The sequence below is a fragment of the Bactrocera oleae genome, chromosome 3 (assembly GCF_042242935.1).
Source record: "Bactrocera oleae isolate idBacOlea1 chromosome 3, idBacOlea1, whole genome shotgun sequence".
In the NCBI taxonomy this organism is placed as follows: domain Eukaryota; kingdom Metazoa; phylum Arthropoda; class Insecta; order Diptera; family Tephritidae; genus Bactrocera; species Bactrocera oleae.
This window is the reverse complement of record NC_091537.1, coordinates 8,272,692-8,299,107: the sequence shown is the minus strand read 5'-3', so window position 1 is coordinate 8,299,107 and position 26,416 is coordinate 8,272,692. Positions and strand designations below refer to the sequence as shown.

The 26,416-nt window shown below is 29.6% G+C and overlaps 2 protein-coding genes across 8 annotated transcripts in view; both read right to left on the bottom strand.

Annotated features, from left to right (window-relative positions):
• Positions 1-325: 325 nt before the first annotated feature.
• LOC106619397 (uncharacterized) lies at positions 326-1,153 on the bottom strand. The gene has a single exon (XM_070107390.1). The coding sequence runs from the start codon at positions 1,014-1,016 to the stop codon at positions 624-626; it is 393 nt and encodes a 130-aa protein (XP_069963491.1). The 5' UTR covers positions 1,017-1,153; the 3' UTR covers positions 326-623.
• A 12,623-nt stretch (positions 1,154-13,776) lies between these two features.
• The window catches only part of Piezo (piezo type mechanosensitive ion channel component), a 69,511-nt gene continuing 56,871 nt past the window's right edge, over positions 13,777-26,416 (bottom strand). For 3 of the 7 annotated variants that reach the window (XM_014237470.3, XM_014237468.3, XM_036368408.2), the window contains 14 exons: positions 26,168-26,241; positions 24,267-24,515; positions 23,828-23,860; positions 20,955-21,090; positions 20,516-20,796; positions 20,382-20,453; positions 18,654-18,992; positions 18,442-18,586; positions 17,139-17,518; positions 16,323-17,076; positions 16,198-16,252; positions 15,925-16,123; positions 15,106-15,247; positions 13,777-14,991 (listed from right to left, as the gene is read on the bottom strand). In XM_014237470.3, coding sequence (XP_014092945.2) covers positions 14,821-14,991; positions 15,106-15,247; positions 15,925-16,123; positions 16,198-16,252; positions 16,323-17,076; positions 17,139-17,518; positions 18,442-18,586; positions 18,654-18,992; positions 20,382-20,453; positions 20,516-20,796; positions 20,955-21,090; positions 23,828-23,860; positions 24,267-24,515; positions 26,168-26,241 — 3,030 coding nt within the window. In that variant the 3' untranslated portion in view covers positions 13,777-14,820. Of the gene's footprint in view, positions 14,992-15,105; positions 15,248-15,924; positions 16,124-16,197; positions 16,253-16,322; positions 17,077-17,138; positions 17,519-18,441; positions 18,587-18,653; positions 18,993-20,381; positions 20,454-20,515; positions 20,797-20,954; positions 21,091-23,007; positions 23,119-23,827; positions 23,861-24,266; positions 24,516-26,167; positions 26,242-26,416 lie in introns of all 7 variants that reach the window. The other 4 variants (XM_070107398.1, XM_036368407.2, XM_036368410.2 and 1 more) reach the window with 4 other exon arrangements.

Below are 26,416 nucleotides of genomic sequence, written 5' to 3'. Positions count from 1 at the left end.
GACCTTGAGATTGAAACCTATTTCACGAAAAAAAGTTGGTTTAAACCAATAGCAATATAAAAAATGTCGATTTGGCCGTACAGTGTTATAATAACTAAAACAAATTTTACCTTACCGAAAGAAAGAAACCCATACTAAATAATACGATATTTATGTGAGTTGATAGTTCAAACAGCAGCGGAAAATAAAATATACTTTTACCCATATTATCTAACTACAACCGCATGCAAATAACAAAATATTGTAAATACCTTTTGGAAACCTACCACAAAGTTAAAACATATCCCAACAGGCTTGCAGCTACTTTTAATATTGTATGTATATCAATATCTATTTTTATTATTTATTTCATAATATTAAACTTATGAAATTTCTTTTATTTTTTATATTTGATTTCTTATTTTTTTTTTTTATAATTAACACAGCAATTTTCAACATTTAATTATAAATGAATTCTTTTTGCAAAAATTCTACATTGCAAAAACTAATACTAAATATTAAAGAGCAAAGATCATATACAATGAAAAGCGGCAGTGCTAAAAACGCATTGCTCTAACTACATACATACATAAATACATATGTATTATATATATAAATGCATATCCAGCATATGCTGCTCGTTCCTAAATTATCCTTGTCGAACAATTGCGATAGTAAGCGAATTTACGTTCCGCCTTCTTGCCATTGACTTCACAATGCTCACTACGGCCGAACTGCACTGTCGGATAGACCTCTTCCCATTCGGCTTCCGAGCGACTCAAAACACCTTTGGTGCGGCCGTGTCCTTCCTGTTGTTGTTTCTGTTGTGGCTGCTGTTGACTCGCCGCCGCTGTTATGGTGCTGCCGATTTGATCCTCCACTGGCAATGGGTTGTTTAGCATCTGCGTGACGCTGCGCGACAGCAGCACCGGCTGTATTCGGTTGTAACCGTTGCAGCTGGGCTTATAGCGTGCGAACTTCGTTGAGAGACGCGCCATTTCGTCCGACATCCACTTGTGCACCGATTTTGTGGGCATTATGTGGCTTGTTTTTTTTTTTTTAATTTGTTGTAATTTAATGCTTAAATAAACGCGTTTTCCGCACAGCGCCGAAGTACTCGTTGGTTGAATGTTGAAAATGCACTAAAAGTGCAGCGAGGCCAAGCGCACCGCTTTTATGCGATTGTCTAATGCCTGGCACATAAACCAATTGCCGAGTTGCTTTTGTAATGCAAATACCCTTTTAACAAAAAAATAATAATTCTCTGCTCAAGTGAGTGAGTTGACATAATTTTTGTGACTGTTGAATGCATTTTGAAATTTTTGGCGACTTAGGTCAACCAATTTTTAAATTCAAATTAAAGAAAACTTTAATTTTTATTTTTATTTGCTGTGTTTGGAAGAAGAGTCTAAAATTTATACGCAAATACCGAAATACTGCTGAATCTATAGTACTATATACTTTGACTTAGTCGTAATTCCGATCCGTTACTGTTTTATAAATGTGAAGAAAATCATTTTAGTTTTTTCCATAACTGCCTAAGCCCTCTAAGCCGCTATAAAAAATGTACGCTGGTATTAAGGGGTTACATGGGTTTTGTCGAGCAAAAAACGCTCTATTTTCAATAATTTTTTTTTTTCATATTAAAAATGAAATATTTTTTTCAAACTTTTTATTATTGCCAAGATACATATTTGATAAAGATTTTGTCAAATTTTCAAAGTAAAATATTCAAAACTCGGTCGTTACGACGTCATTTCCGGCAGTACCTCGAAAAAAAGCTGCTTACGCATTGACAACGGAATTTCTGACAGGATCATCAAAAGTAAAATGGAAAAAAATACGTGTTTAAACTAAGACCATTAACTAGGCACGGAGATGGAGAAAAAACAAATAAAGTGAAAATTGTATTTTTGGCAGACGTTTTTAAAAACTTGCAAATTTTGGTGAACATTTCTCGACGTTTTTTTTTTTTAATAAGTGATAATTGAAAGAAAAAAATTCTTCGTGCAAGACTTTGTAAATTATATCTCAAAGACCTGTGTAAAATTTCATTCAGATCGCTTGAGTAGTTCGCGAGAAATCTTGACAACCGTCTTTGAAAACACAGTTTCGAGAAAAACGCGTTAACAGTTTTGAGTGTCTTTATAGCTGACCACGAGCGCGCAACTTTTCAAAGCTATATCTCCAAAACCATTACTGGCATCAACTGGAGAGTTTAGCACAATATTATAGAGATGTTATAGAATTGAATAAGATAATAAAAAAAAATTTTTTTTTTGCTGTTTTGAAGCCGTGCAACCCATGTAACCCCTAAAACCCAGTCAAATGGTAGATATGCTTTCAAGTCAGTCAGCTTTATAGTGACTTTAAAACGTCTAAACTATAAAAATATGTAATTTGGTTTCTTGTTTTTATTATTATTTATTTTGCAAATCTAAATTTAACGATTTTTTTTGCTATTGTATTTTTTGTCTGTGGTACTATATTTCTTATTCTGCTTGAAAGCCGCCAAAACTTTTAGTAGGTTTGAACTATGCCGAAGTTGCTGTTCTTCTCACCCCAAACAGAACTGAACGAATTATTTAGTATACTTTTCGACAAATTATATTACATTCTTAGTGAAAAGACTGGGCTTTTCAATCGTCTTCTTTGCCAAAAAAATCCATTTCACCATCATACCAATCATTTGGTAGGCGGTTTCTTCCCCCGTTACCATAAAGTATTTGGTTTTACCCTAATTCACTTTCGGACAAACCTTTTTTGTTTTTTGTGCCTACGAAAACTGTTTTAAACCTCGGTGTTTGGTGCTTATTTGTGTTTCCAAGCTCCTTGCTGTGATTTTATGTACTGTGAAATTATGGGTTTACCTTGAGTATCAGTGGCTTTTGTGACGTCACTTTAGCGTTAATTTTTTGTTTGCTCAGTATGCAGTTTTTTTGTAATTGCGTTATGTGCTTTAATTCAATAAAATTTAAAACTTATTGAAAAAGTCAAGAAAAAATAAACCTCGCTTTAAAATATGACGAGATTTCACCACTTCAAAATGTTTCCCAAAAAAAGTTAATTGATTTCGTTACCGATAACCTCCACTTGCATTATGTGCTGCAATATATTGTACTTGTATTGTTGCAAAGCTTTTCCTGTACTTATGCACAGTGTTCTAACAAAAACTAACAAGCAACAACAATAATAATAGAAATGCATTTACTGCAAGTATTGTGTGATGTCTGTCTGCTATCGATTGGCTGTGGAAGCCTTTTCACCGTTTTCACGCCTGACTTGTTCAGCGGGTGGCTTGGAGGTGTGAAATTGCATCAGCAGCTGATGTGCAAGCGGTTCATGAACAATGCGGCTTTTCTACTCGCACACATGCATACTTACATTGTATATAATAAATATGAGTGCATAATTGCAAGGCCGGTTGCAGCACACTGTTTATCTGTTTCTTTGATTCTCTTATTACATCAAAGGTCAGTAGGATGCAATGGGACGTAATTCTGGTTGATTCAAAAGTTATATTTTGTTAAATAATTTACAAATATGTATATGTGTATATATGTATCAGCAAATTTTATTATGTATTTTTTGTAATTTGTAAAAGAAATCAATATATTCGTTATTGGGCGAGGACCGATGAACATCCTTTCTTTTCGTATTAACTCATTTTTTGCTATGTGAATTCAGCAGCTGGGTATCAGAAGTGCTTTATATAATATTTGTTTACTCGAACAAGAGCTATACTTTCGTAAACTAAATTTGAGGCAATAATTTACCACTGACACCATTTAACGCATTAAAAATTCACCGACGTATAATACTCCCTAGATTTTATAAAAAAAAAGAATTGCAGTCTCGGGAAAACCGGTAACCAACCACATATCCCTCTCTTGTAACGGTATTTTTATACCTTAAACAGTGCATATTAACATAAGTTTGCCACGAAATTTATAACTCCTAGAAGGAAACGCCGAAGAACGTTTAAACTATTTACATAAATGATCACCGTAACGAGCTGAGTCAATTTTGACCTGTCCGTTTGTCTGCTTTCCGTCTGTCTACATATACGCAAAGTAGTCCCTCAGTATTTGAGATGTCAATCTGAAAAATTGCACATGCTCTTTTTTCCCCCAAAAAGCTGCACATTTATCAAAACAGCCGATTTCGGACCACTATAGCATATAACTGCCATACAAACTGTTCGATGAAAGTCAGGTTCTTGTATGGAAAACTTTTTTATTAAACGAGATATTCTTACGAAATTTGGCGTAGATTATTATCAAACAATCGCGGAATAGTTTGTTCGGATTAGACCACTATACCATATACATAGCTGCCATACAAATTGAGCGATCAAAATAAAGATAAAGATCTTTTTATACCTTTTTATGTTATAAAAAATGCAACTGTGAAGGGTGTTTTAGCTTCGGTGCAGCCGAAGTTAACGTTTTTTCTTGTTTTTTTTAATAATAAAAGGTCAAATATCAAGGTAAGATGTAATGAAAAATGGCAAAGTGTTTGTGGTTTCGAACAAAAATTTTTAACTAATCTTAGCTTAAGTTCGGTCTATGTGTAAAAAGTCGACTTTCCGTCTCTAAACCGATTCACGGATTTAAAAACATATATCTATACCTCTGAAAGCACCATAAGTCCACTTTTCTTTTAACACCATATCTCAAAAAATACTTAGCCGAACTTAACCAAATTCTAATATTTTCTTTTCTTAAAAAAACCTTTAGAGGTTCGTTACTATCCATGCCTATGCTATACTATGAAAATTCGAACCGCAACCACATCTAATCTATATTAAGCAATTTTGAATTCCTCCTGTTAAATTTGTTGTGCAACAGAAAGTAAATATATTTATATGAGATTATAAAGTAAATAGCAATAAAATTAGAAAACACCCGATAAACTGGTATGTTGATACCCAAAATTGCGGGAAATCGGCTTATGTCCATGCCGTTTGCGTTGACTGCGCTGAACATCTCCATACACACTCAGCATATGTAATATTAACAAATTTATTTGTAATTTTATTATTAATCATATTTAAATAACTATTTATGAATTACATAACTCATAATGTACTAACAACTCATAACTATTTTTCAATTTAATTACTGTTTAACTTAAAGCTGTTTGAAATTTTTTGAGTTTGTTACCCATATCTTAGCTTTTCCTTATATCATATGTTGGCATTTTTACTTAAAGTTTTTTTAAACAGTTGGTAACTCTACTCAAAAAATATTTTTAACTCGAAGCTTTCTGCAACCACTTCAGTTTGATAAGCATATCGGCAAATTTTTCAACTTATACCATTTTCATCTTAATTTTTTAGACAGTTGGTAACTCTACTCAAACAAATATTTCCAAAAGTAAGCTTTCTAAAAAAACGTCAGTTTGATACCCATATCGGCATATCTTTTCACCTTACAAATTCTTTTTTACTTAATTTTTTTTAGACAGTTGGTAACTCTACTCAAAAATATTTTCAAGTGTACGTTTTCTGGAATCTCTTTAGTTTGATACCCATATCATTATGTTTCCATCTATTTTGACATTTTTACTTAATTTTTTGAAACAGTAGGCAACTCTCTTAAAAAATAATTTCAGCTCCAAGCGTTTTTCTAACACATCTAAAATTTGGCATCCAAGTCTATATTTTTTTTACTCACATTTTATTAACAGTTGGTAACTCTACTCAAAAAATATTTCCAAGCGTAAGCTTTCTTTACCCAACTCCAGTTAAATGCCCATAATTGTATATCTTATAATTTTTTTTTACTCAAAAATTATAACACATGTGGCAACACTAGTATTTTTTTTGTTTTGATTTTAAGTTTAATGTTCTTGAAGCCTCTTCAGCTTGAGACCCATATTTTATATAATATCATCAATTATTTATTAAAAAAAATTAAGCTGGTGGCAACTCACCGCAAAACATATTTTCAATTGATAGCTTTTTTTAATCTCTTTAGTTTGATACCCATATCTTTGTTGCTTTGTCTTATAAATTTTTTATAATTAAAATTTTGAAACGGTTTTTTCTTACACTCAAATTTTAGTTTTGTAAACTAATTAGTTATAGAGTTGTAGCTTTTCATATATACATACTTGTATGTATACTTTTAAAAACCACTGTTTTTTATTTAGACGACCACGACCAGTTCGATTCCGCTCAATAACCAATACCAACCTAATTTAATTGCTTAAGAAAGTCTTTGCCAAGTTCTAAAACCATAAAACAAAACAGTAATCATCAAACATGGAGCCAGTCATCTGAAATTGTCTAGGAAGTGGTCGATCTTCTTCTACATTATACAGTTTAAGCGTTCTTTTTTTTATTGGTTGATCCAAAAAAGTATTAAAAAAAAATGGTTTTGAAATAGTTAAAATCTCCTTAAAGGTCCAGAAAATGATAGAGTGTAGGGTCTTCCGTCTTCTGCTACTTATGCAACTTTTGGCAAAAAATTTGATCTCACTTTTCATATTCATAAAAAAGGTATAGATATTTACATTTGCTCACGAAAAGCGGCCATATGATTAATTACGAAGTCAGAGCCTCGTTATAGCTACCTGTACCACAGGACCGTTGGTGCTGTAGTGCTACTGTAGTGCTACCAGATTAATACACGCAACTGCTAAAACTATACAGAGTCTTAAAAACCTAGTTGGAGAGCATTAAGAGATGATTACACTTGATATTCTTCATGAAATCAAGCAAGCTCACTGGCTTCATCGAAACTTTTAATAAAAGAGTAATAAAAATCCATAATTTTAAATGTTGTTTTATTAAAAAGGCTCGCTATACTCAACCATACCATTTTCACAAACTTTTCATTAAAAAAAAAATATTTCATATACTTACTAAACCACAGAAATATGATGAATAGTTGAATTCAATACATGGTAAATGCTCTTAAAAATGGTTTATTTCAATAAAAATATTAATTTAAAATAAAATATAAAACATTATTTTTTTATTATTATATAAATGGAATTATTGAACACTTGGTAAGTACAAAATAGTATTTGCTCCCGTATGTATTCTCTCTTAACAGCTGAAAGTAACGAAAAACTCATCATTTTCCAATTTTCTCGCATTTAATGCATAAGTTAAAATATATTTTTCATACACGTAAGTTTGTCAATTTTTTATTTTAAATATATGATATATATATGAAAAAATTATTTAAAATACTTTAAAACCCGCATTTCGCTAAAAAAAACTCAGTCAATACACCCTAATATTCACTGAAATGTGCTCATATACGCAAAGCAACTCATAAACACAAACAACTCATGAGCACACACAACACTCATTCACACACTCGTGCGACTCACACTCACTCACTCAATCAAACAATTGAAATCACAAATTGCCATTTTCCTGCATTTTGCCTGCCATGGTACTAGGCGCCCAAAAACGTGCAGCAGGTGGTTGCGCCAATTTTTCGTCGTCCTTCTGTTTTTGCTGTTCGCCTGGTAGCCCAGTCGGCTCATGGTACATTTGTTTCGGCCGTATCTCCGCCGTGCGTGTGCCAATCTGGATGATTGAGGTGTCATATGAAAGTGTAAAGCAGAGCGAAGCTAATGGCACACTTTCCGCTTATACCCCGCCACAGGGGGGGCTTGGTAAGAGCGTTTAAAATTTTTTAATGGTTATAACTCCGGCCAGCGGCGACCGATTGGGTTGATTCAAGTGTCATATGAAAGCGGTAAGCATGGCGAAGGCAAATACTTACTTTTTGGAACATGTCCGTCCATAAGGGGCGTGTCATAAGCGTTTAAACATTTGAAAGGCTTATAACTCCGGTTAGCGTGAACCGATTGGGTTGATTCAAGTCTCATATGAAAGGGTGAAGCAGTGCGGAGTTAATAGAACACTCCGCTTATACCCCGCCACAAAGGGGGCTTGTTAAGAGCGTTTAAATTTTTTAAATGGTTATAACTCCGGCCAGCGGCGACCGATTGGGTGTCATATGAAAGCAGAAAGCATGGCGAAGGCAAATACTTACTTTTTGGAACATGTCCGTCCGTAAAGGGCGTGGCATAAGGGTTTCAACATTTGGAATGCTTATAACTCCGGTTAGCGGCCACCGGTTGGGTTGATTCAAGTGCCATATGAAAGCGGAAAGCATGGCGAAGACAACTACTATTATTTTGGATCGTGTTGGTCCATAACGGGCGTGGCATAATTTTCAATTCTTCATAACTCCGGTTAGCGTGCACCGATTGAAACGATTGAAGTGTCGTATGAAAGTTGAATGATAAGCGAATGTAATTCGAAGCATAAGGGGCGTGGCACAAGCGTTTAAAAATTTCACTTCTTCATAACTCCGATTAGCGTGCACCGATCGGATTGATTAAAGTGTGTTATCACAGGGGTATGCTTGGTGAAGGAAACTAAGATAAGCGAATAGAAAATTTTTTTTCGCTTATATTACAATTACCGTTAAGCAAATATAACACGTTACTTTACACATTTATTTTTATTCATTTTTGCATTGCAATGATTATTTCAAAAATACAATAAAAATCTTTTCTTTCCACTACACTAAGTAGTATGTACATAATATGTATGTGTGTACTTATGTGTGTATGTAAGTTGGTATTTAGTTAGTAAGTATTGTTGTACACATAAACATTTACGTAATAAATTCTGATTAGTACACGTAAATATTGTTTGAAAGTAGGTACATGACTTATGTTTTCACTTTACTAGTTCTTTTACTTTGCATTTAGTTTTCACTTTTTTTCAGTATTAAGTGTTGTTGTATTTAGTATAAAAATTGTAATTACAACGCAACTTGAGATAAGTTTATGCTACTTTTTTTTTCTTGTTGTTTCGCTTTTATTATTATTATTTTTTTTAGTGTGTATAAAAAATGTTTTTTGTTTTTTATTTGGTATATATAAAATAGTTTAAGCGAAACATATTTATGCATACACACCAGTGCTGCTATGTATGTTTGTATGTATGCGTAGCTTTGCTTGCGTTGTTGATACATATCTAAATTTCAGCTTACTAAATAATGATGCGTAAATATGTTGGATATGAATATACATACAGCTTTGTGTATGATATACTTATAAGGGTGGAGCGAAAAAAAATTATTTTTTTTGCTTAGCTTGAGGGTAAATACTGTAGATTATAAAAAAAGAAAATTTTTGGACAAAAAAAAAATTTTTTTTAACATCTGGAGGCATCACTTTTAAAGTAAATTTTCGAGTTAAAATTTTTATTCCGTAAAAAAATTTTGATAAGTGTTCTGGAGAGTCTGTGCTGTGGAGAGTCCTCTTTCAAGCCAATTTAAAGTTGTCAACTGAAAAAAAAATTTTTGTGGTCATTATTGGACTTTCAAAAATCGTTAAGCGTTAAAATAAATTTTGAGTCAACAACTGTCACATTTTTTTTTTATAAATGTAAAGAGTTTAAACCAAAAATAATTTGTTCTTGTCAAAAAAATATTTTAACTCGAAATTTACTTTAAAACTGAGTGCTCCGCCGCTAGATGTTCAAAAAAAATTTTTTTTTGTCCAAAAATGTTCTTTTTTTTATAATCTACAGATTTTACCCTCAGGCTACTTATTTTATTTTAAACTACAAGTATTCAATAAATATGCATATAGAGCACAATATAAAGCACAATAGTATATATAACTAAATACATATGTATCGCATGATATTACGAGTTTCAAAGGTGTTTCTAAAAATAATATATGTATATGCGTGTACGCCTATTTAATTAACTTTACAAATTTTTGACGGTCAAGGCAACAAACACGCGCATTGTGTAACATAATTGAGTTTAAAGAAACTGATTTTGAATATTCAAGAAAAAATTGCTTATATATTTTTAAACAAACAAAAAAAAAAATAAAATTTAATAGAATTAGATATGTATGATAATTACATTACATAATTTTTTTTTTAGAATAATTAAAAAAATTAATTTTTATATAGAAATTTAAAAAATTATTAACGTACGCCACAAAATGTATATTTTACATATTTATTTTTTTTTAATACTATTATAAATATTTAATTTTCACAAGTAATTTTTCTAAACAAACGTTCAAAATAAATGATATTCCATTAAACACACATATACATACATTTTTATATATACTTGTACATATACATATGTAATATAATCGACGCGCCTAGACTTCGCTAATTTAGTGCAATTTGGCAAACTTACTAACTACCTATAATTAAGCGTCGAAAATCACAAGGAAAATTCTGCAAAGTCAAATTTTTTATTATTCTAGCAAGTTTTTCAGAAAATTCTATCAATTATTCAAAAAACATTCTTTAGCATAAATTTAAGGCAAATATTCGAGCATTAACATTTAGTAAGTGTTATTATTGTAATTTAGTAATTATAGTATGCAAAAATCGATTATTATCTTGCTAAAATTTATTGTAAGATTCTATTTTTTAAATAAAAAAATTTTGAAATTTGAGATATATAAATATAAAATATTAGTTTTATTAGCAAGCTAGTAGTTTATTAGCATTGACTATGCTAGCGTATTGCAATTCCAAATTTTTTTTCTAATTTACATATTTTGCATAAATTAATAATTCGCTACTGAATTTAGTCAAAAAAATTTCGGTTTATAATACATTTTTGCGTTGCTTTACTATGACGTTATTCATTTTTTATTTAATAATTTTATTTATTTGAAAAAAATGAATTTTTTTATATTTTTCTAAATACGGAGAATAAAAACTGTTAAGCCAGTTTCAAATAATGCTAAATATCAAAGAAACTAGAGGATTAGTATTGCCATATCAGAATAAATTTGGTTTTTGGTTTTATAAAAATAACGGTGTTAATTGAAATAAATAAATTAAATTTGAAATAACATTAAAAATTAATTTATATTTAATAAATAATTCAAATTTAATAAATATTTATTAAATTAGGAATCTGGTGAATCATCAAAAAAAAAAAAATTAAGTAAAATACATGTATGTACATGTACAGCATAAAAGAAAATTATAAAAATAATACTCAATCCTTCTGAACATTGGTAAAAATCGTTCAAATTAAGTTAAATTCAATAAAATAAGTAAATAGTTATTATAAAAATTAAAAATTTTGTAAGTTAGTATTGTACTAAATACAGAAATATATAAATTTAAATAAATTTAAAAATAAAACAAAAACAACAAAAAAAAATTTTTAATTTAATAAAATAGTCATAAAATCAAAATTAGAAATTATTATAAATATTGTCATTTATAACTTTACTATATACAGAAAAAAATAAAAATAATTATTAAAATACAAAAAAAAAAAATTTTTTTTAAATTTTAAAAAATTAAAAATAAAATGCAAAACTAAAATAAATTTTTTATTTAAAAAATAGTAAAAAAATTAGAAATTCTTTTAAATATTGTCCTTTATTACTTCACAGAATAAATACCGAAAAAAATATTGACAAATACTAAGATAACAAAATTTAAAAAATATCAAAAATAAAAAATTGAAGAAAAATCATTTTTGGTTTGTTTTAAGAAGCACACCTAGTGTGAAATTGTGAAGAAAAAAAATCGATTTTTTTTCATATTTTAATTGTTAATACCTTTAAAAATAACATACTAAAATTTCAAATAGATATGTCAAATATTTTTTGAATTACAGACATTTAAAGGGTAGCCGCCCAGTTCAATCAGCTCCATCAGTGTAACTTTAAACGCGTTTTTCGCGCAACAGGATTTTTCGAATTTTCTGCAGTGATAACTCGAAGACAAATGGTCCAATCATCATGGATTTTGTTCTGCCTGTTCTATATATATTTCTACATACAATGACCCTTCCCTTATATTAAAAAAAATTTAAATAAAAATAAAAAATAAAATAAAAACAAAACGGAAAAAAGATATATGCATCACAAAGAAAAATCAATTTTTTTTTTTGATTTCTGACCACCCACAATTTTGGCTGTACGAACCTACGAAGGCTTATAAAAACTAAGAAATAAATTGCATCAATGTATTTATTTTATTTAAAAAGGACGGTATGAATAAAAATATACAAATTGTAAAAATTTATAATAAACTAAATCAGACAAAACAAAAAATAGTGGCTTGAAAAAAAAAGTATTCAGTGCTGGGTTTAAAGATTAACGTACTACAGAAATCTATAAATGTAATAAGAATTATATTCAAATAAATTTAATAAAAAAACTGAAACTAGAAAAATATTTGATGACGTTAAGTTTAGAATCTGCTGTAAATAAAGCTTTTGTGCTTGGTGGTTAGTCTAATTGTATTTAACAGTATTTAAAGTTAGCAAAACTAAAGTTTTTTTTAATAATCTTGTCCCAGAGGAAGCGAAACTAGTTTAAGTCTAATTAATTTACAAAGAAAAATATTTTTTTGTGTGTTATTGCAAAAAATTCGAACGAAAATAAAATAACAAACCAAAAAAATATCAAAAAAAATATATTTATAAAAAAAAAAATAATAATAAATATATAAATTTAAAAAAATAATAAATATAAAAAAAAATTATTCAAAATTGTCATATTTTCTTTTGTTGCAATAAATTTGCACTTAAAAACATAGTTAAAGTAATAAATTTTACAAAAAAAAACATTTTTTTTGGTTTATTCAAAATTGCCATATTTTCTGTTGTTGCTTTAAGTTTAAACTTAAAGAAATTACAAAAACAAACAAAAATAATGTTATTTGCTTTTATTTCTATTTTAGTTTTTATGTTGAATAATTTTTTTCTTAAGTCTAATTAATTAACAAAAAAAAATTTTTTTTTGTATCATTGCAATAAATCAAACAAAACAAAAAAAAATTATAACAAAGAAACAAATTCCAAAAAAAGGAATAATTTTTTTCATAAGTCCAATTAATTAACAAAAAAAATTTTTTTTGGCAATAAATCAAACAAAACAAAAAAAAAAATTATAACAAAGAAAAAAATCGAAAAAAAGTAATAAATATCACAAAAAAAATTTATACAAAATTGCCATATTTTTTTTGTTGCAATAAGTTCACACTTAAAAACATAATTAAAGCAAAAAATTATTACAAAAAAAAAATTGTTTTGGTTTTGTTAAATTTTGCTCTTGTGATAAATTGAAACTTAAAAAAAAAACAAAAACAATAAAAAAAATTATAAAAATAAATCATAATTTATACAAAATTTGCCAGTGAGCGCGTGTGAACGCAAATTTCTATACCCGTTTCTATTAAAAAAATAAATTTCTATTTTAGTTTTTATTTTGAAGAATTTTTTTCTTAACACTAATCAATTCGTTTAGTTTTTACTGTATTGTTGTTGTTTCATTTTTGCTTATATTTTCGTATTTTCATTAAGCATTTAGAAAACTAAAAACATAAATTCAGTATAAAATGCTAAAGATCCCTGAATATGACTTCTTAATATTATATATATATATATATATATTTTATTTTTGTTTGTTTCATTACTAATAGTTTTATGTTAAAGTGTTATATGTTACTTTTGGTTTCGTGTTTTCGTTATTATTTTATGTTTTATTGTTGTTGTAGCTTACACAGTTATACTACGCACAATGTACAGCTATTTAAGCAGTAGTTTCTCTTTATTCCGTATTTTTATTGTTGTTTTATTAATTTATTTTTTTTGTTCGATTTTATTATTGCGAAACGGTAAACACTATTCTAAATACAAACATCAAAATTAATATGTTTCTGTTGCTTTTCACTTACATTTACAAAATATGCCCCCTACCCACCCGCTACTACACCAGCATCTTTTTCATTACTTAGCTTAATATCCAGTTTTTGTTTTTGGTTTTTGTAATAAAAAATAGTTTACAACATTAATTAACGGCAGTTCTTTTGGGGTATTTTCATGTATATATGTATGCATAGGTGTGTGTATGTGTGTGCGTGTATTGAAGTCTGAGTTTATGAAAACAACTGTAGACAAGGTTTAACCACAAGAATTAAAAGAAAAAAAAAAACTATGAAATCGAACGCGCTTGTATAATGTTTCCCAAAATTAAAAATATAATAGTATTTAAATTTTAATATATAAAAAATTATAAGTTAATAGCGGCAATTATATGAAGGCTTGTATGTCACAATCAATATTTCAATATTTTTTATGAACTCTCAATAATAATTTTAAAACGGACCTCAGTAATATACACTGGGTTAGGCTTATAGACAAAAGGTGTTACCATATTCATGATTGAATAAATGAACTTCTAATTAATTTAAATATTTATTAAAAAATAATTTTTAATTTTTTTAACGCTTAAATGCACACCGCGGTACAGAAAGACCACTTAAATAGAGAAAAGCCGTCACAATAGCGAGAATTTAGTTAAAAACAGATAAATTAGAAATTCAATAGAATATATGACAATAATTCAGTTTCGTAACAAAATGTTTATATTTGAACTCGAGTTTTTAATGGGCTTTCGCTTAAAATTTATACAATTAAAGATAGCCATAACTAATTTATATAACCCCAAAATTAATAGGGGTGTTTAAAAAAAAAAATGTTGGTTCAAAAATTATATACATTTTTTTGCATTTTTTTTTTCTGGGAAACGCTATACCCATATCGATATAAAAATCGATATATGAACGCAGTTGCTGTGGCAACAAACAGTTAGAAATGCTATAAACGGGAAAAAAATGTTTGAATATGCTTAAAAAACGACAAAACTGTTTTTTTTTTGGCTTGTGCAGCGAAATGTGGAATTAAGAATTGTAAGACTTATATATATGTACGTATGCAAATGGTGTGTGAAATATTTTCGAGTTTTGTTTGTTAAGTGAGAAAATCAGTGCGTTTAACATTTGTCTACATTTTATCTAGTCGCACGTCCACTAGCGCGACTGCGCATCGACTCCGAATCGGTTTCATCATCAGCCTCCTCTTTGGGACGCGTCCACTTTATCATCGTCTCCGGCGAGCGATATAGGAAGATTAATTTGGCGAATAGATCCTCTTCTAGCGCAAATTCAAGCGCTTCTCTTACCTTTTGGGGAGGGTAAATGAAAGGTTTTTGTTTGATAAATCATCCCAAAGAAATTTCATTTATATATATGCATTTTTAGAAATATATATGAATATAACTTATTTTGAGACTTACCAAATAGATATCAAGGCACAATTGTAACACTCTATCCACATAAGGCATATCTTCGAACATAATTTTGCGATTTTGCCCACCGATGAAGGACTTGAAGAAGCGTGAAGCCACAATTACGAACGTTGTGTACACGCCGAGAATGCTGTGGAGATGGAGGAAAAGGTTTAAAAATAATATAACAAAAACATACATATGTACATATACATTAGGGTGGAGCGAAAAAAAAAATTTTTTTTTGCTTAGCCTGAGGGTAAAATCTGGAGATTAGAAAAAAAAATTTTTTTTGGACAAAAACATTTTTATTTACTGCTGCAATCCTGTTAAATGCCTTTACATGATTGAAGATTTTATCTAGATTTTGATCGGTCAGATTGAATGACAGCTAGTACATGCTATAATAATAATATATTCGGAGATTGTAGCTATGCCTTGGATAATAATTTATGCCAAATTTCGTGAAGATGACTCATCAAATAAAAAAGTTTTCCATACAAAAACTCGAGTTTGATCGGTCAGTTGTATGGCAGCTATATGCTATAGTTAGCCGATACCTGCGGTTCCGACAAATTAGCAGCTTCCTGGTGAAAAAAGGACGTATGCAAAATTTCTTACCGATATCGCAAAAATTGAGGGACTTGTTCGCGTATATACAGACAGACGGACGTACCTAAATCTACTCAGATCGACATGTGGATCATTTATATATATACTTTATCTCTATTGAATACTATACCATACTTCCACTTCAAAATAAGTAAAGCTCTCACTTCTCTATTACTAAAAAAAAATTTGCTTTTATATTGTTTTGCATTTACTTACCCGCCTTTTGTTATAAAACTAAATGTCGACGGGAACTTCTTGTCATTGAATGTATATATAACGATGCCTGAATTACACTTATCCAAAGGTAATTTTTTCAATATATCCTCGTGGAACTTATCGTCGCAGAAGTCCGCGATTTCCCACCAAATGCGCGCCGATGAACTTGTGCGCATGCGTAGTAGCAGCGGGCGATAAGCTGAAAATTTATTTGTAATGCGATAGAGTGGTTATTAGAATGGATATTTATATCTATAACATTTTTTTACGCACTTTGTCCAACTGGCATTAGTTGATGCACGATGCTAACATCGCCAGAATTCAAAATCTGTAATTAAATATCAAGAATTAAAAATACCGTTTCTATACGTGTGTAACTATACGCAACAGAAAATTACCTTAACAAACTTCGGTACCAAATCGGGTAGCGGCACCACTTTCGAGGTGCCATTTGTCTCCAGCATAGTAATCAGATCTTCACGCCATGCAAATGTTTCGTTCATCTGGAAGATAATCTCATCCGATACTGTGCCCATCAAGCTCTTATCGGGCGGTATGCGTGTAATCGAATAGGCAAAGCTAGCGACAATTGTGCCATTCTGTTTCAACTCCTCCAGCAAGCGCATACGATCCGGTGGTGAGATATTCCACAGCGATGGCGAATTACCAGGCAGTTTAATGGCCGCAATATCAGTTGCATCATAGCTGCTAAGGAATGTAATCGCCGCACGATCCTTATCATAGGCACCTTTCATATCACTGTACATGGCGTCGTCGAAGGCGATAATATTATCGCGCGTATTCGTTTGATAGATGGGCGCATACGAACCGATACGTATAGAAATGCTCACTTGCAGTGGTGTGTTCGATTGACCCACCGCATTGCCGAGCGCAAAGATGCACAAGGGACCCCAGAGCGCGATCACAATGGCGATTATGAACAAGCCACCCATAATTAGTTTTGTTAAAATCGGTTTCTTCGTCGCGCGTATAGCGGGAAAATCAGTTTCCATTTGTCGACTGCATTTAATGAAATATATATCCGCGAATATGTCCTCCATTTTCAGCCAATCGAAGAGCGTCATTGTGCTGTCCGTACAGACCCAATCGAGTATTGTGCGCAACTCGTATAAGAACGGTATCGCCATGTAACTGTAATTAAATGAATATGCGTGTAATAAATTTGTAAGCGTGTAGATGAAATGTAGACTTACACTTTGAAGGCCAACATGTTGATTAGTGAGAAGCTCTTTGTTAGGAAATTGCCTAAGATACGTTTCGGATAACCGCATTTGATTTGATATGAAGATAACAGTATGTAGAAGCATTTGATGATATAGAAAATAATCGGCGGCGCCAACGAGTAGAAACTGCGTTCCGTTACCGCCGGCACAATGAAGAACATCCAAATGTGTATGCCAATAACAGAGAGGAAATGGAATATGATTTTGTGCAAGAGCGCTTTACGCAAGTACAAGGCGCGATCGATGACGATCAACATGAATTGCACCAACAACATGATGAGGAAGGGTATCGGCACTTTATTCTCCTCCAAATATGTTTGTACGCCGCCAGCGCTGTCAGATTGTTGAGACTAAGAGCGGATAATAATTGAAATTAATAATAATTTATTTAATAAAAAAAATAATTTAATAAAAAAATTAATTTATTTAAGAAAAAAACTTAAAAGTTAAGTGTCAGGGATATTTCTTTACTAAGACATTGAAAACTAAATAATAATGCTAAAATATCTAACTAAAATAATTATCTATATTATTGTACATATATTACATATATGTGTATATACTTATATATATTTTATACACTGGCGGTCAGATAAGTAAGAACAAATTTTTTTCGAACATTTCAATTATTTGTTTGTTCTAACTTATTTGTTTATGAAACTAAAAAAAAAGGTTAACTTTGGCGGCACCGAAGCTATACTTCCCTTTACAAGTGAATTTCTTATAGCATAAAATGGTATAAAGAGATCCTTATTTTGAATTTTATTAGTCAGTTTGTACGACAGCTATATGCTATAGTGGTCCAATATCGGCGGTTCCGACAAAATAGGTGTTCCTTGGGCAGAAAAATGACGTGTTCACAATTTCAGATCGATATCTCAAAATTTGAGGAACTAGTTTCCGTATATATAGACAGACAGAAGGACAATCTGCCATGGCTAAACCGACTCAGCTTGTAATGCTGATTATTTATATATATATACTTTATAGTCTCCAACGTTTTTTTAAATAAATTTTCTAGGATTTACAAACTTCGTGGTAAACTTAATATACCATGAAGTTTTTATCGACCACTAGTATTATTTGTTGGTTCTAATAAATATATAATTCTAATAAATATTTGTATGAAAATTTTAATCATAGTACAACGAAAATTAGAAAACGCAAAGCTTTAAACTTTGTCCAAAATTTATGCATATGGTTACTATTCATCTGACCACCAGTGTATATATTAACTACTTTATATATGCTTATATATACAACTATAACTTACGCCAAAAGCTGTAAAGCCAAAGAGCAGCACGAAGAAATTGATAAAATCGCATAGGAACATTAACGCATACACATCGGCTGGCAGGCGCGACTTTGAGAGTAAATTCGAGAAGAATTTCCGCACAGACGACAGGTACTTGGCGCGTCTAAAAGTAATACAGAATTTATTTCTTTAAAAAAAATATATATGAAATATATTTTATTGATACGCACTTTAAGTGTTTCAGTCGTCGCTGATAGGTATTTGAACTCACAGCGCTGCTTCTTTCGCTTCTAGCATCCACATCATCTGTTTCAGTTGCCTTTACAATTTGCTTGTTATTCTCTGAATCGGCACCACCTTCTTTTCTATTGTCATTGCCGTTCTCTTTCTTTTCACTGGCAACATTTTCGTCACTATTATCGCTGCGTCTTTCTTTTTTACTACGTCGTCGGACGCCATCGGCAGAACCAGGTGTGTTATTACTGGCAGCTTCCCCATTAAGATACTCTATCGTATTTATTCTGCTAACAGTGGACTGTAACTCGTCCTCATTTTCGGGCTGCGTTCTCCTTAACAAGGTAAGCATAGTTGTGTGCAAGGAAATGTAAAAAGAGTGCGAAAAATATTATTATATTGAAACATTTATATATGCACGTATTTAATGTGTAAAAATGGTGTGGTGACTAATGATTATTATTTTTTTTGAGAAGACTTAATAAATAATTTTTTGCTAAAATGTATGTACATGAAATCTGTTTACAATAATAGAAACACTGCTACAATAGTTCTAATTATATTGGAATGTTGATTTTCATATTATCATATATAAAATTAAATAAATTCGCCACTCGCTTATAGAGTTAGGTTGAGTTAGCTCCGGCTGATTTCCACATCACACTTAGTAAAAGAAACAAGTTTTTTTTTGTGATATCAAACTGTGCGAAACGAAAGAAACCTATATAACGATGAAACTTCTTGAGCTCATCACACATCTAACCAAGCCGGCTTTTGCTAATAGCAATTAGCTAAGGAATAGGAATCTGCATTTAAAAACAAATTTACCTACTGAAGACCAGTTATGGTATAATGTCGAAATATCAAGTGTAAGGTTATTACAATATTATTTTCAAAATTGAAACGTATAGTCAATCGGAGACTTGGAAGATTTCAATGTAAACTTAGCGATAAGTTTTAATGCCATAAAAACTTCTAAGTTTGGTCAAAAGTGGGACCTTAAGAATAGTTATAATAAATAATAAATAATATAGTAAATTGATGTAGCTTTGTTGTCTTTTTCTATAAACTTTTTTATAAGTCATACTGAGTAAGCTGTTAGTAAGTGTGTGTGTTTGGTTGTATACCCAAAGTTTATAACTGTTTGTAACTGTATTTGTAAGCGAGTGACAAAGGAACACACAACTCGCATACAATATTTTTGCAGGTATTTAGCAACAGTGGAAATATTTCAGTTGAAAAACAGGGGCTAAGTTCTTTTATTATTCTTTTGAGAATCTTTCCACCTAGGCTCTTTCTGATACGAGTTCGAGTACACATATATATTTTGTAACTTAACGAGTTATCTTTTGCGACTCGCTTACAAGAAATTATGGCTTATATCAATACTACTGTTTACTGTCTCGATTTCTATGGTTATGAAACCAGAGTTGTTTTTTAGTACTAAAACAAAATACCTTCTGCTACTAAGTTTCACGGCATTATCAGCTTGAATAAGTTCATAGTCTTTTTGCGAAATAACAACGCTCACTGGATATACAGCATATATACAATATATATATATATATAAATTAGAATATAAATGTTAATTTCAATTCATGCGAAATGGATTTGGATTTAATTTTGAAAAAGTCCATGAAATTGCCATACCTCTTAAAATAAAATATTAGTAAAATTAAAATATGATATTATTAAAAATATTACTTATTATTTTGTTAACTTACGAGTCCATTTTAGCTACGCCACGCGGGAATTTATATTCCGACTTCCAGAGGCCGTGCGATTTCAAGATGAATCTAAAGAGAGTGCAAAATAAGTTAAATACAATATATTCAGCAGTCTTTAAATGCACACCAACCTGTGGAAGAACAACACCAACAGCAGCAACAAATCATAACTTGCGTAATTGGGATTCAATTCCACGCCGAAAATTTTTGCCGGCGCCAATGGTTCGTTCGGTAGATTTATATAATTGGCCCAAATCAATTTGTACTGGAATATGCATTTGATGAGCACAATCGCTTGTGTGTATGCGATGAGTGTGACCCAGAATGTTTTCGTTGGACGCGGCAATGAGAGTGTGCCCCAAAGGAATACCATTAAAGGCAGCGGTAGCGAAATAATGCTGGCATTAACCACCTGTAAGCGAATGAAAGGAGTGTAAGTAAAATTAAGCGAGTTTTCTGTTAACTGCATAAGGCTAAGCACAAAGTGAAGTGATATAGGCTAAGTTTATATATAATTATTATTTTTTTTTTTCATTTCGGATTACTGTGAAATTAGTTTAACTGCATTACCTGATTAATAAACACGACCAAATAACAGATTATGTCCGTATTCGAGAGCAAGGCATACCAAAGTGAAATGAGGAACTCAATGATGATATTGTGCTCACGTGCTGTAAAGTCTTCCTCCAGCATAACCAAGCTGTGGCTGTTGAAATTTGGAATGGAAATAATTATTAATTGAATAAATTAGCCGTTTTTAAAAAAGAGATTTTTAATAGCAAACACAATTTCTTATAGGGTAAAGTGCACTTAAGAATAAATATAATAATAATAATATAACACAAATAAACAGTACTTAAAGTAATAAAGAACATAATATAAAATTAGTAAATTTAATTTAATTTCTGTTGAAAAGTCTGCAACTTAAGAACAGTCCAAATCTTTTCCGTAATTATACCCTGAACAAGGTGTTATTAAGTTTGTGATGATGCTTGTAACACCCAGCAGAAAACGTCTGAGACCCTATAAACCAACACTATAGCATATAGCTACCATACAAACTGAACGATCGGAATCAAATTTTTGCATGGAAAATTTCTGCGTCTGACGAGATATCTTCACGAAATTTGGCCTGGATTATTATCTGTGGCAACAATTTAATCACTGAAGAAATTTTACAGATCGGATAACAATAACGTAAAGCTGTCATAAAAACTGCACGATCGGAATCAAGTTCTTGTAACGAATCTTTTTGTTATTTTTTTCTGAAGTCACTCTCCTGTTCTGGTTTAGAGAATTTAAAACTTTTTTTAATTAAGTTACTAAAGTAATTTTAAGTAAAATTTTAAGCATTAAAATTAAACGTCTATATATTCTTTAGTAAATGTTGGTAACGGTCGTTGAAGATAAGCACTTTATAAGCGCCTAAACTTTAAATGAGACTTCGCCAAGACCTTGAAAAATAATCAAACCTAAGTAATTTGATAGCAAAAGGCAGAAAAAAAAGAAAAATTCAAAATATTTTAATCGAAAAATATATTTTTAGTGGCAGAGAAGTAGAAGATTCAGCAGTCTCACAGTATTTCAGATATTGTTCTGCAATTTTGTACACGTCTTTCTTCAAGAAGTAGCCGATTTGTCGACTCATTTGCCAATATCGGACTACAATCGCATATATGGTAGCTGTCATACCAACAAATCGATCAAACACAAGTACTTGTATGGAAAACTTTTTTTTGACAGGATATCTTCACGAACTTTGCCATGGATTATTGTTGAAGACAACGCTAAAATCTCCCAACAAAGTGTTTAGATCGGACACCCAAAATAATAGTAATACTAACAAAAATTATAGCAATAATACATATCTTAAGAAAATAATAATAATAATAATTCTGAAATATCAATTTAATAATATTTAATAATAACAATAAAATAACGCAGTGCTTCAAATATCTTGCTTCATGCTTAGTAAAATATTTTCAAGCAATTTCCTTTAACAATCGGGTGTGTTAAAACATTTTGGTAGATTTTAAAATGTATTAAGTAGGAATAAACTAATTTGATATGTTAAGTTGAGAAAATAGTAAAAGCATATGAAACCAACGTACTAAGAATTTAGAAATATTAATAGAACGGAGTTTAAGGTTTCATAACTATTTTGAATAAAACAAACAATAATAAATTTCATTTCTGTAGCTAAAAAATATGTATGATCGAGGAGATATGAAAAGTACAATTTTTTAAGGATAACGAATTGCGAATTGGTTAGTAATTTGAGCGGGTAAACGGAATATATTTTACTCGACAACCTCAATTTTTCAAAATATTTAGATTTTGACAACTTCCTTAAGCCAATTTTTGAAAAAAAAACTTTAATTAATATCATGCCTTCAAGACACAAAATAAATAATTTGGTTTAGAAATACTTAAAATTCAAGGTTAAAAAAAACGTGCGCAATCTCAACCAATGAAAATTATAGAGCATTTGTTGTTGGCTATAATAAAATGCAAAAGCTTTGGTTTTGTGAAAAATATAATGGTACTGAATTAAAATGTTACTATTTATTTAGTAGAGGGTGAAAATTTGGATGACAATTGAAGTATATTTAATAACTAGTACCTGTCCATCTTTTCATATGACCATTGCTTACTCAACATCCCCACATAGTTGTTACTGCAATCGAATGAAGGTGCCTTAATGCAAATCTTTGGCAAGTCTACCGAATTATGACTGATGTTAGGTGGGTGGTTTTAGGAAAATAGTAGATAAAGGAAATGCGCACACAGCAGTTTACAGACATACAAACATACATTGGTATATATATGTAAATGTATGTGTGTGTATGTTTTAGTTTTCGTTTTTGTGTTTTTGGGGGGGCGAAATGTGACGTCGAAAAAATTGGCAATTCAAGTGAGTTTGAGAAAGTGAAATTTGTAAGATTTGTTATAAATATGTTAACTAATTCGTTTATAGTTGATATTCGGAAAAAAAATTTTGCTTGAATCCTAAAAGTATGCTTCTTCAAAATGCGCATACAGCAAAGCGTGCATGCGAGCTTTAAATTGAAGTTTAATATACGTTATGTTTAGCATACTTCTAGGTGCGTTCATTTAGAAAATTTTGTAGATAGTTTTGAAAATGTGGTAGCTAATTTTGAAATTTTTTTTGATGAATTTTAATTTTTTTCAGCTATTGGTTATGAGCTATATGGAAAACATGTCACTTTAAAGCTTTAGTATAAAGGGAGAAGTTTAAAAGTATTCATGACGTTTGGAATAGTATTCGGAAAAATATTAAGAAATATTAGTAAAAGAAAAATAATTTATCATTCTGCATTCTTCATATAGCTGTTTGATTCATAGTATATGTAAATATATTTTTGTAGAGTGTTATATGAACTTTGATATATTCGAAATATTTCACTATTGCAAATACTTACGATTTTTGCATGGACGTACCATCCTCGTCGTAACTAAAAGTATATGAGAATGATGAGAAATGAATAAAGTGTTAGTAGTGATATATGAGTACCAAAGATACATACTTAGAAATATTATTTTTTTATAGCAAACTAGTTTAAGTAAAAAAAAAATATATTTTTTTTTAATGTTTAACAGAAAGACTAGCGCTTACAAACAGCTACAAGCATGGCATTTTTTACTAAAACTACATTAATACTAAATACTTACAAACAGTAGGAGTTACGTGACAGTGGTGTATGTGAACAAAAGTGGGTTTAAAAAAATCAAATATTTTTTAGTTTTTTTTTTCTATTTTATAAAATTAACTATTTTTGTATTTTTTAAAACACAAACAGTTAAAAATATCTTTTTTAAACCCACTTTTTTCACATTTTTTTATGGTAAACTTTATTTTACCTATCATTTCGCATATCCACAGTATCCACTGACATATCAATAATGGCATGTGGATCCGCTGTTTGCTCTTGTTGTTGTTGTGTATTGTTTATGTGTGATTCTAAGGGTGACGGTGGGGAAGTGTCTGAGGTGATCGTATTCAAATCGGTCACATTCGTTATGCTATGTGGTAATGGTTGTGTATTCGTTTCGTTTTGTGTATCAATCGATGCCGACCCAATCGAGCCAGCTAGTTGGGTATTTTCAGCACTAATGCAATAATATCGTATATAACGGCAAACATAAAAACATTCATGATATACGAATAAAAAATAATAATACACGCAAAAACGTTGTAGTTGTTTTTTTTTATATTTTTGTTGATAGTGTTGATGGAGGCAACGTGTTGGTGGCGGTTGGTGATGAACATGGAAATTTGCGGCGCGACGCAGAGTATATGTGGTGGCACAAACGAAACAAATATGTGGGAATATGCAAAAAAAGAACAAGAACAAAATAATGAAAATAAATAATTACAAAAAAAAAACAAATAATTTTATGCACAAAATTTAAAAGAATATAATTTGCATACATTTTACATACATCTAATTTTTTATTTTTTTTATAATTGCTTAATTTTGGTTTTAGTTACATTAGCTAGCTTCATCATTATAGCACTATTTATATACTCTAAAGTTAAAAAAGTATAAAAATCACAAATAATTAACATTATTATAAACAATTCGGCGCAATAAAACTTTGACTTCAATAAATAATAAATTAAATAAAAATAATAAATTAATGAAAAGTGAAATGCAAAAAACCGTTTTTAGAAAAATATAAAATTTAATATAAAAAAAATATGATAAATATTTATGAAAATAATAGATTTAAAAAAATTAAAATATAATTTTTTTTGCATTAAGATTGTAGCACACTTTATATTTGCAATAAACTTATTTAAAAAAATAATAATTTTTACATAAAAAAAGTTATAAAATGAACTTTTGAAAATCGTGTAGATAATTTTAAAGTTTTAAAAATTAATTTATTCTTTGCATTAAGATTATAGCACACTCTGTACTAGCAAGAAAATTATTCAAAAAAATCTTAAATTTAAAATAATAAAAATATTATAAAAATTTATACAAATCATAGTTAAAAAAAAATTATAAAAAATATAATAAAAATTAATAACTTTTTGCATTAAGATTATACCAACAATAAACTTATTTAAAAAAATATTAAATTTTATAAAAATTATTTAAAATTTATAAAATCAAGATAAAAAAAAAATTTTTTTACATTTTTTTTTTTGCATTAAGATTATTCCATACTTTATATTAGCAATAAACTTATTTCAAAAAATATTAAATTTAAAATAAATAAAAATTATTTAAAATTTATGAATAATATATTTAAAAAAAAAAATTATAAAAAATTTATAAAAATTATAAAAAATCTATAAAAATTATATAAAATCTATAAGAAAAATTTTTTGCGTAAAGATTGCAGTACACTTTATACTAGCAATAAACTTATTTACAAAAATATTAGAGTTAAAAAAAAAAAAAAATTATTTAAAATTTATAAAAATAATAGATTAAAAATAATATAGATTAATTTTTTTTTTGCGTTACATTATACTAGTAATAAATTGAAATTAGAAAAGTGCAGTCTAAACAAAAAAATTTGTTTTTACAAATTTTAATAAAATATAATTATAATAAAAGCAAGCAATCAAATGAAAAATTGAAGAAAATTAAATTAATGCACTGAATTTCGACTAATTCGAACCTATAAGCGTTGGTAACACGTAAGGACTCATAAAAGCATACGAAAATCGAACAATTAAAATTTTACTTTACAAAATCAACAAACAAAATATATGTAATCTATAAAAGTAATATCGATTTACGTACTTTGGCGATAAACCCTTGATGTCTACATAGACCGAGCTATCGGTTGCATAGACCAAATTAACGCTATGAGTTTCCTGAAAAAAAAAAAATTAAAATTAAAAAATGTTGATAAAATTTTATCTTTGCTAAAAATATCATGATATATATGTAAAAAAAATATCATGATATAAAAAGGAATAACGAACACTGGAGTTTTTGAATATTTATAAACTTTTTTCATAAATTAAAGTCTGATAGAGATAAATGAGC

Coding starts and splice junctions, on each gene's coding strand:
- LOC106619397 (XM_070107390.1), bottom strand. CDS start 1,016: ATGCCCACAAAATCGGTGCACAAGTGGATGTCGGACGAAATGGCGCGT.